Genomic DNA, 10,633 nt, shown 5'->3' on the forward strand with positions numbered 1-10,633 from the left:
GGGGTTGGGCAGGATTTGGTGGTAACACCAGAAACGCGATCGCCAGAGCCCTCGCATGAGGCGGTAGAAGCGGCCGAGGCCGGCTGTGACTGGTAGGTTTCCGTGACGTCGTCCGCTGCAAGTGTCGTCGGTGTAGGTGCGGCTACCGCGCTGGAGATGACGTCCGCGGACGAAGGCAATGGCGCAGAGGGTACAATGGGCGGCTGCGGTGCGTGCGCAGAGCGTCCGTGTACCTCTTCTGGTGCGGTCCGAAAGCGGTTTTAGCTGAAGCCGTAGTGCGTGAGCACGGCAGCACGAAGGTCATCGTAAGGGGTGGCGCTGAGCGGTGGTTGGACGAGGACGCGGCGGAGCTCTAGCGGAAGCGTCTCCCAGAGGATGGAGTGCTTCAGAGGCTGTACACTGACATGGTTGAGCCAGAGGGTAGCGTCGAACTTGAAGAACCATCCTCTGACGTGGCGTGCATCGAACACCGGTATCGGCGCGTCCCCCCACGTCGCCATGTCGGTGTGCCGCTGGCCGGGTATATGGCGCGGAACTTCCGGGTCATCACATGTAGGAAGCAGACTCGGTTGGTGTGGTTGATGCAGCTTCCTACATTTATTTGGAGAGCGTAGACCCGGCCAGAAGTAGGAGCGGCGAAGACGGGCTACCTAGCGTGTAGTGTGCTGGAGGAAGAAACTTCTTCGCTGAGTTGCTGGGAGGCACTAGTTCGCCTTAATAAATTACCTTCACTGACACACTAGCGTAGGCCCGGAGCTTCTGGCCGGGCCTACGCTCTCCAAATAAATGTAGGAAGCCGCATCAACCACACCAACCGAGTCTGCTTCCTACAAGGGATATAATAAAGGCATCTACCACCGATGCACAACACATGCGACATCTATAGCAACGCTCTATAAACTGAAAGGTGTATTTAATTACACGTTGAGTGTCCTTTCACACCCCCTAATCGCAATGAAGAAGTGGGATTTCAGGGACACCCCACTGTAAGTGAAGTGTATACGGCCAGGGCAGGTGACGTCCAAATGGCATCGACTGCCACCGAGAACTGGGCCGAGAGGAGGCGATACATCTAAGAAGACTCCAAACGGCGTCGGCGACGTCGCCGGCCTCCTTACACCGAATGTACCCGGACGAGTACCCGAGGGACCAGTGCAGTGTTTGTAAGAAAGGACTGGCCAACTGGTGGCACATCATGTGGGACTGTGCCGCCGACCCAGATGGCGTGCACTTCGAAGAGTGTCCGGAGAAACTACAGAGAGCCATCGAATCTGCAAGCAAGACCGACCAGTCATGGGCCATCCAGCAGGTCTTCGCCGCGCTCGAAAGGCACGGGCTCCGTAAAACGGGCTTGTGACGAGTAGGGTCGCAGAAGAAGGCGCGACGCCAGGCCACGTCGAGGCGGAGCCGTAACCCGGCTCCTGCCTACTGCAGGGTTTGTTTCAATACAGTCTTTTCCAGTCCAGTCCAGGCGGGCTTTCTTTCTTAAATTGTGTTGCCTGCGATGTGGGTTACAGTTAGCTGTGAGGGACACCCTGGAGGGCAGGAGTGGGACCCCATAACCGTTTTGTGGGGCCAGAACCAAGCTGAAAAGAAGGCGCTAGCAACCCTGCAATGTCGAGAAGCATTGGCCACAAATTTGTCCTTGTTCCGGCAACATCACCACTCGGTCAGCTCTTATAAAAGCTTCTGACAAGGTAAAGCTAACCACGGTTATTCCGCCAGTCAAATGCGATCGCGTAACGTCAATGGTACGAAACAATGTACGTTTACATCAAACTGTTTTGCATATCGCATGCGAACATTGTCAAGTCGTTCATGATGTTGCGTATTGTTACGTAACATGAAAGGTATGTATGTAATATTACAATGTTCACCGCGTCTCTGTCTGATAAGAAAAATAAACAGCAGGCACGGCGATAAATTAAATATGACGCTTGTCCAACGTTCGCAGGAGAGGCGTTCACTATACGCATACCGCATAACGGGCACAGAAGACGCAAAAAAAAAAGAAAAGAACGGCAAGGGCTGTTGAGAACTCGACTTTTTAATATCTGGCGTTTGATTTATTTCTCCCGCCAGATGCAGTCTAAAGATTAATGCGAAGAAATAAATAGAACTACAGACGTGCCATCATACATCACTCGGGTTTTCCTAATATGCGCGTAGGGATACCAACCAATAAAGGCAGGCGGCGGTGCGCAATTCCGGGCTTAATCATTCCGTCGATATGACACGCAGCCTGAAATTGCCGGAAAAAAAGTGTTCTTCTGCGACTGCCACTCAAGCACGAATAGCTTAAAATACGTATTCGGGATAGTTTCAGGCAGTGTATACGGCCCCGCGCGAAAACTGAAGAAAACCGCGGCTTGTGCGCGCAGTCGTTAAATTCTTACTTTTACGTTACAAGGTTTCTGCATTCAGGGGCCCAAACGAAGTGTGTAGCCCATTCGTTGAGTAGGGTACGGTGCTTTCTCTTGTAGGCATATATATAACATATCGGTGTACTTCGTCTCTAGTTCCCCTGTTGTCATATCAGCAAGACCATTATCGGTACTGAATGCAATGCGACCGAAGGAAGGAAGGAAGGAATAAAGGTAAAGGAAAGGCAGGAATGTCAACCAGGTTGTGGCCTAGTTTGCTATCCTACACGTGGGGAAGGGGAACAGTAGGAAAAAAGATGAAAACAGTCAAAGAAGGGGAAGGTAAGAACAGAGCGTAAAGATATGTGACCAACGTTACGACACTATAGACGTTATAGTTCATTTACTTCATAGAGAGTAGACTTTTGCTCTACAATCTTCTCTGCTAGTTGGTTGTTTTTAGGAAGCACAGGAGTGCTATTGTCGCCTTGTGAGTAGATGACGGTGACGGCCACGGGTCCAGGATTTTCTCCTCAGAAAACGGCCACCGAGAATCGAGCTTCCGTAAAGTTGAGGAGAGTTGCCTTCTTCCCGATGAAAAACGTGGACATTCGTATAGTAGATTGCGTATGGTCTCCGGTGTGTCACAGACTTTACGCGTCTCACTGTCTGTCATTTCATCAAATGGGAGTAAGCATTTGTGAAGGCGACTCCAAGCCAGAGACGGCAAATAATGGATGCATCAGTCCGTGGGAGGCATTTATGGAAGAGGACGCTGGAGATGCTGGTCCAGGGCATGAATACGAGAGCGTGTGAACTCTTGGGTAGTTCATTTGGCTATCGTGGTCTCCCGGGCAAGTTTGCGGAGAGTCCTAGCGGCGTCAGTCCTGGATAATGGAATGGATATGGTCTCCGACTTTTGCTGTGCCAAGCGGGTGGCAGCTTCCGCACTTTCATTGCCCACAATGCCGTAGTGACTGGGAAGCCACTGGCAATGTCATGACCCGCTTGAGCAGTATGGTCATACAGTAGTCTGATCTCGGCCAGAAGCTGTTCATGAGGCCCACGGCACAGGACAGACTGGGGCGATTGGAGGGCAGGCTTGGAGTCACAGAAGATCGCCCATCTTCGGCATGAGGCTTGCTCATGGTGGAAAGGGCGCAACGGATGGCGGTACGTTCTGCAGCCGTGGAAGTGGTAGGATGGGCTATCTTGAATTCTGTGGTCATAGACAATCGTCCGATAAACCAAGATCGTGAGCGACCCTAAGACAAATTCAGGCATCTAACAATATAGGTAAATAATGATATCTGGTTCAAAAATGATATCTGGTACATGGACGAATGAGAGAGACAAGACAAGAAAGAAAGCAGGAGGTCAACCTGACAACGATGTCTGGTTTGCTAAGCTGCAATGGGGAAGAGAACCTAGGCAGAATCCGGGTAGGCCTAAGAGACGAAACCATTTCAACGCAGAAGTTAATGCCTTGTAGAATATTCCGGTCAGTTACAGGGACAACGACACGGGCCTGTCTAATAGTGCGTGCAATTGTGATTTTGACGTCATTTACGGTTTACGATCCGGCGCAACGCAGGCAATGAGGCGCGCCATACTGGAGGGCTCAGAAATAATTTTAACCACCTGGGGATCTTAACATGCACCGAAACCTCGTACAAACGGGAGTTTTTGCTTTTCGCCTCCATCAGAAAAGCAGCTGCAGCGGCTGGGAATTGAACCCGCTGCGTGCAGTTGTCCGGGTTTGTTATAATTCAGTGACACTGGTGTTAATATTTTACTACAAGTAGGGCTGCAACAGAAATTCAATCAACATATCAAAGCATCCGTAGAGGTTTTGTTCGCGCTACCTGGGTTTCTGTAAAGCTGGCCACACAGGCTGGAAAAATTTCCAGTCCTATACTATTACGCAAAATAGCTACCAATGTCGAAAGTACGCGATAGACATAAAAGGGAGTTTTAGCACAGCAGCTAGCGTACTCTACACCAAGGTCGGGGGCTACCGGGACCTGACTGCGCATGCGCGCGCGGACACGGCCAGGAAGGCCACCCCTCATGGGAACGAATGCGCAAGCTCGGCGGGGCGTAGATGACATGCCAGGTCTCCGTACCCGCAGCCCCTAGCCTATAGCGTACGCCAGCCACTATGCTGAACTCTCTAATGAATGAAACTTGCAGATTTATTACAAGGCGGCGATTATTGCTTAGGAAACCACCTCAATAAAGAAAGTTTATTCTCTCTCTCTGGTCATCGACACTGCAACGCTGCCAAGCCGTTTGTCATTTACATCTCTAGTTTACGCCGTTTGCGCGCTTACATCTTTTAGAATACGGCATACAGATAGGGTTGTTCGTTTCCGGGTAAAACCCGATTTTACCGGAATTTTACACCCTGAACATGTTCCAGGAGAATCGGGGTAAACTCGATTTCTCCCAGAATTAGACCCTTTAAAAGTATCGTTCTGCACAATCGTGCGCTGATGGTCCGCCGCTCGCAACCATTATTTGCTGGAAGCCCGACAAACGCATCTTCCGATTTCATTGAGTATTGGCATGACTCTATCGCTACCCCAGGCTGGCATATCCGGCTCTGACATTGTTGTGGCTAGCTAATGGAGTCTGTAATGTGAAAAGAACTTTCTGCCGGCTGAGATGCGTTCAACGATCGTACAGGTCTTTAATGGAGACCGAGTGCGCGTGCAGATGATAACGTATGAAAGCAAGCAAAAATCGATGACGAGCTTTTCGTGAATGAAATTTTTCATTTCTTGGAAGCTATCAATCATCTTTACTGTGATTGATGCTGATCAATTTCCAAACAAACGCCAAATTTTGGAGAGTTTTTGCTAGAAAACCGTGATAGCATAAAACAGCTTGAAACAAACACTAATTTTAACGCGTTAGTAAGAAGGTCGTCATACCTTCTGATAAAATAAACTGTGAATTCCTAGTATATCTGTACATTTAACCCGAAAAAAAGAACTGCGGAATAGTCTGAGAGTAAAATCGATTTCTCCTCCATTATCAGGTACAGCTCATTCGATTCTTACGCGCCCCCCCCCCCCCCCCCCCCCGCCAGATTTTAAAATAATATAAAACCCGTGAACGAACAACCCTACGTATAGAGGGAAGGGTGAGCTAACGCGGTTAAAAGCTACACCTGAGGCAACCGCAAAGTAATACCACTTAAAGGGACCCTGCAAAGCTTATTTCAACTTTTTTTGAAATCTTCAATAGTTGACGAACGTAGTCAACCAACCAATGAAGTACCTAGATAAGGAGGCCGAAAAGTACCTCAGCAAAAAATTTACTGCTCTATGCCCAACTAATAACTTTGAAACTTGCTAAAAAGATCGTTCTCTCTTTCTCGGTCTTGGCGTTCTTGGATTAACCGGCTTTCCTTCAGTTGCAGCAATGAACTCATTCGGTAGCCACTTTAAAATGAAAGCCTCAAACGCAAAGCAGGAACAAGAACGCAGATATGCTGCGACGAGGAAATCACGCAGTGCCGCTCCGTGCTGGCGATAACTATAGCCTTAGCAGGGCTTTCAGACGCGAAGGAAAGAGTGAAAGCATTTATCTGAAGTGTTGCAGGGTCATTTTAAACACAACCGACTGGCTCAAGTGTCATTAGCAATGTTAAAATGCTCAATAATTGCTTGTGATGTTTAAGCACATAATTCCTTGAGGTGCACACCTGAAAGTCAGCAGACTTTGGTGCTGTGGGTGTTTTTATGTAAACATATGGTTGCTGGCATGCACCGTCACCCAGTTTATCTTCGTAAATTGTTCTGCCAATGAAAGAAGTGTACTATTTCAGCGTTTCAGCGATAGCCGATAATCTGCCAGTTGTCTGATAATATGAACTAATATACATTCCGGATAATCGAACCACAAAATACGACATCGCTCAGTTTTTTTTAATACAATAACCAGGGGTCATTGCCAGCTGGTATGATAACCGGTTCCGAGTTTCGTCCTAAACGTTCTCGTGTACCTGTTTCCTTAGAAAACTCAAACTATTAGTGATCGCGACAGGTTTATGGGAATTGTGGCTTCACGGACCTTCAATAACACATGTCGTCGGGCGAGTTGGTACGTACCAACTGGAGGCTTAGCGCAAAGAAGACAAGGACGGTAACAGATTAGGAGGACCGCATAACCTGGAATTGTGACATCTTATTCAACAATCCTCTCTCCTCCTCCGCGTCGTCCCCCTCCTGTTCCTTCCCTCTGTAGCCCCCGGCAGGAAATAAAGTCATCAAGCCTCTCTCTCTCTCTCTCTCTCTCTCTCTCTCTCTCTCTCTCTCTCTCTCTCTCTCTCTCTCTCTCTCTCTCTCTCTCTCTCTCTCTCTCTCTCTCTCTCAGTATTTCAAGTTGTTGCGACACCGAATCTCCAGTTATTTGGTTATTTCACTAGCTTTCTCCTGTTTTACATGGCTAGAAAAAGCAAAGGTTAATATAGCTGCAGAGTCAAGTTCAAAACAGCAATAAACCTCCTGTACGAAAGCTTTTGCGCTGTCTGCAATACAGGGGTTGTTTTTGTGAAGCTATTCTGCCCTTACAATGTAAAAATGCTCACCCGTTCTGAATTTTATGGGGTTTAAAACAGCGCTCATATGCTTACCTATTAGGAACTTGTTACATACGTAGAAACAACATTACGGATTTACTTTTACTTCGGTGAGATTAATTCCCGGATATTCCAAACAAATGTCTTCCTTTGTTAAAAACGGGAGGGGGCAGTATGAAATCTTCGCATAAGGCTACAAAAAGCAATGTCCCATCTTGAAATGGTGTTGCCGGAGCCTTCAAGAAGTTTTTCTTCAAAAGAGATCATATCGCGACATGCATCTGTTTAACAAAGCCTACACTCGCGAACCCTACACATTTCTCCGAATTCAGTCTGTCAGATTTTCCGCTTGCTTGAGCGACTTGCAACTCTGGTGCCGCGATAGCAATGGTCAAGCACTAGTATCGGCATATCAGGTTTTCGCAACAATATTCCATTCGTTCGTTCGATTTCGCACACCGGCCATTGTCTGGTTTGCGATCCAGATTTCGTCAATACCACTTCCCATAACGACTCGTGTACGTCGCAATCGCGCCGTTTTGTCATTGAGCCTCTCGACTGTCCTGGCCGCTCTTACATGCGATCGATAAAGGTCTTCGGCGCATCGATGCTGCGTGTAAAATCAATAACAAAAATGGCGGTCACTTTTTTTTTGTCCCGGAGATGTCGTGAAACGCATAAAATGCGAAAATCGACGTTCCTAGTCATTATGCCTGCAGGCAAGAAAGTGCAGAAGGGAGCAAGGAATTGAAGGAAGGAATGAAGCAAAGAATGAAGGAAGCAACAAAAGAAGGAAGCAAGCCAGAATTCCCAGCCTGGTACCTGAAGCCTGTTTAATATTCTTCGTCAGTCCCTCACATAAGGCAAGCGCCATGGGTTTCAATGCTGGTAAGCACCTTATATAGCTTCGTTTTTTTACATCGGGTGGTAACACTCTAGATTTATCTTCTGAAGTTCGAGAAGCTCAGAGTAAAATATGTTTTGAGGTGATGTTTAGAACAATGTATCTCTGTAAATGGACGGCATAATGTTTAGATGCCTCTAGATGAAAATCGCAGACACGCCGTGAATACGAAATACTGAAAGCCTAACGCTGAAATATATAAAGGCTGCTGGAACTGCGATGATAGCCAAGATAACCAAAAACACAGGCAGAAAACACAGAAACGAACAGGTGGAGGAAAAAAATGAAATCGAAGATGTCGTTACCGGTGTACAGGGCAGAGAAATTTATTATTAGTAACGAAATTCTTTACGATAACACTAAAGCAGTACTTTGCTTTTTAAGGCTAGAGAAGGTAGCTTTAGAACGAAGACCTTTGTTGGGGAGGAAGTATACCCGAAATAACAGCACATGTGTGGCCTGCGGAAAGAAAATAGAAACAATTACGCACATCTGATTACTATACGATCGTAGCCATCCAAATCTATATCAGGGAAATATTCGGCTTCCCGAAGCGCCATGGTTTAAAGATAACACAGATACAGGGAACAGGGGCGACTACAGGAACATTGGCATGCTGGAGTAGGAAAAGCAAAGGGCGGAATATGACGTAGGACGGTTACCACCTTTAACAGGGGAAATTATATTCGGTTTGATTTTGATTTTGATTGTAGGGTTTAACGCGCCGACGCAACGCAGGCGACGAGGCGCGCCGTAGTGGAGGGCTCCGGAATAATTTTGACCACCTGGGGATCTTTAACGTGCGCCGAAATCTCGCACACACGGGCGTTTTTGCTTTTCGCCTCCATCAGAAAAGCGGCCGCCGCGGCCGGGAATCGAACCCGCGACCTCGTGCTCAGCAGCGCAACGCCTTAGCCACTGAGCCACCGCGGCGGGTTGAAATTATATTGGAGCCCCTGCTAAAAGCCGCGCAAAAATTTGGAGAGTCGCATAACATGAGTGCATTAGCATCTTTTATATAACAAACGTTATCACTCAAAAAAAAGGTATTCTATTATCAATCAATCAATCAATCAATCAATCAATCAATCAATCAATCAATCAATCAATCAATCAATCAATCAATCAAAATGGATCTCGCAGCTAACAGAGCGAAACATTCTTTGCCGTGGGCACTCACCTTCGGTCTAGTAGGGCCTGAATTCGATTCCTGGAACTGATCATGACGTTTTTATTTTTGTGATATGTGCTATAAAGCTAGATATCTGTATGTAGCGCACACGCAGGCACACAAACTCTGGGGCGCGGAATAATGGGTTCTGCCGAAATTGTCCCCATGCAAAAAAACTTATATACGACATGCTTGTAGCCCAGAGCTATGTTCTTGGCGCGCCCTTCAAAACGTTGAGTGTAGCATGTATGCCCCTTAGAATCTCCATTTGTTCGAGTTTCTTCCTTCGAAAATTAAAAAAAAAACGTTCTGCAGTTAGCTTTCCGTGAAATATCACATATATTCACTGAGTCCAGCTACATCCAATATCACGGAGGCCTCGAATAGCCGAAACACAGTTACAGGCTTTATTATTTTCAAGCACACTGTCTGTGGTAGTGAGACTTTTCACTTTTTTTTAGTTTCTTCTTCTCACCTTCACAGTGGTTCATTTCCTCATCCCGTAAAGCCTTCTGAATTCCGGGCGGCGCTCATTATTCGGTTGAACTTGTCCTTCGGGCTTGACTGCGTCTTCGAAAGGGGCTTAATGATCTTCTTTTGCTGTGTCCTTTGGCCCGACAAATTGGTAATTAGTGTAGGACCGGGAGAACGTTACGACAACCCAAGTTCCCACTCTGCCGAACCGATGACTTTTGAACGAACGATGCTGCTTTGTTTGAGCTTGACGTTTTTGTGAACAATTCCTTGAAAGTTATAATTTTGCGCTTTGTTTTTGCTTATGGCCAATGCGAAAAATTCCGCCTCGGTTCTTTTATTTGTATTCTATCTTTTACGTTTTCTACATTGCACGTGTACCAAATGTACGTGTAGAAAGCACATTTCCCTAAAACTGAATAATGCTTTGAAATTAGGAAAAGCAGTCCGTGCCATCTGTAAAGCCCCCAAAGTTTAAGAAAAACGCTCTAATGCTTCCAGGAAAACCCGCACATAATAAAAAAAATTTACACCATCTTCCCGCGAGGGGAACCATGGGGTAGATGCGACACATCGGGGGTTGCCGTTGCGTTTCCGTTATGTTAGCGATGTCAGCGTGTGGATTGCTGTTGTTCTGTATCCTATTTACGCAGCATGTTCCCCCCCGATACGTCGCATCTACCCCATGGTTCCCCTCGCGGGAAGATGGTGTAAATTTTTAACCGAGCGCAAGCTGCGCGCTAACGCACAGCTGGCACGGCGACGGGAGCGAGCGCAGCCGAGCGCAAGCTGTGCGCTGACCGCGCTGACGCACAGATGGCGCTGCGGTGAGAGCGGCGGAGCGCGCAGCTGCCGCGGCGAGGAGAATGGGGGAGGGATGTGGACTACGCCGCGACAACGACGCGGGACAAGGTGAGTTAAAGAGATGCGTTGCATCTAAAATCTGCATAAATTCAGAGAATTGTCTACTAATGCGTAATATTTCGCCATTCCCGCCATGTTTTTTTTCTTGTTTCTTGATTTGTTTTATTTGGTTGGACCAATTCTCTGTGTTTACGCTATTGTAGCAGCGATTACCGGTGTCACTGCCGCCACGTCTGTATTGTTTGTGGAAATTCAGGCCGTTGCACGGT

The 10,633-nt window shown here is 47.3% G+C and overlaps 1 protein-coding gene across 1 annotated transcript in view; it reads left to right on the top strand.

Moving 5' to 3' along the window:
* Window positions 1–1,123: 1,123 nt before the first annotated feature.
* The window catches only part of LOC144161684 (uncharacterized), a 49,654-nt gene continuing 40,144 nt past the window's right edge, over window positions 1,124–10,633 (top strand). Inside the window, exon 1 of the mRNA XM_077692309.1 lies at window positions 1,124–1,309. Coding sequence (XP_077548435.1) covers window positions 1,124–1,309 — 186 coding nt within the window. The remainder of the gene's footprint in view (window positions 1,310–10,633) is intronic.

This window comes from Haemaphysalis longicornis, unplaced genomic scaffold (assembly GCF_048455015.1).
Source record: "Haemaphysalis longicornis isolate Haplotype H1 unplaced genomic scaffold, Haemaphysalis longicornis Haplotype H1 scaffold_12, whole genome shotgun sequence".
Classification (NCBI taxonomy): domain Eukaryota; kingdom Metazoa; phylum Arthropoda; class Arachnida; order Ixodida; family Ixodidae; genus Haemaphysalis; species Haemaphysalis longicornis.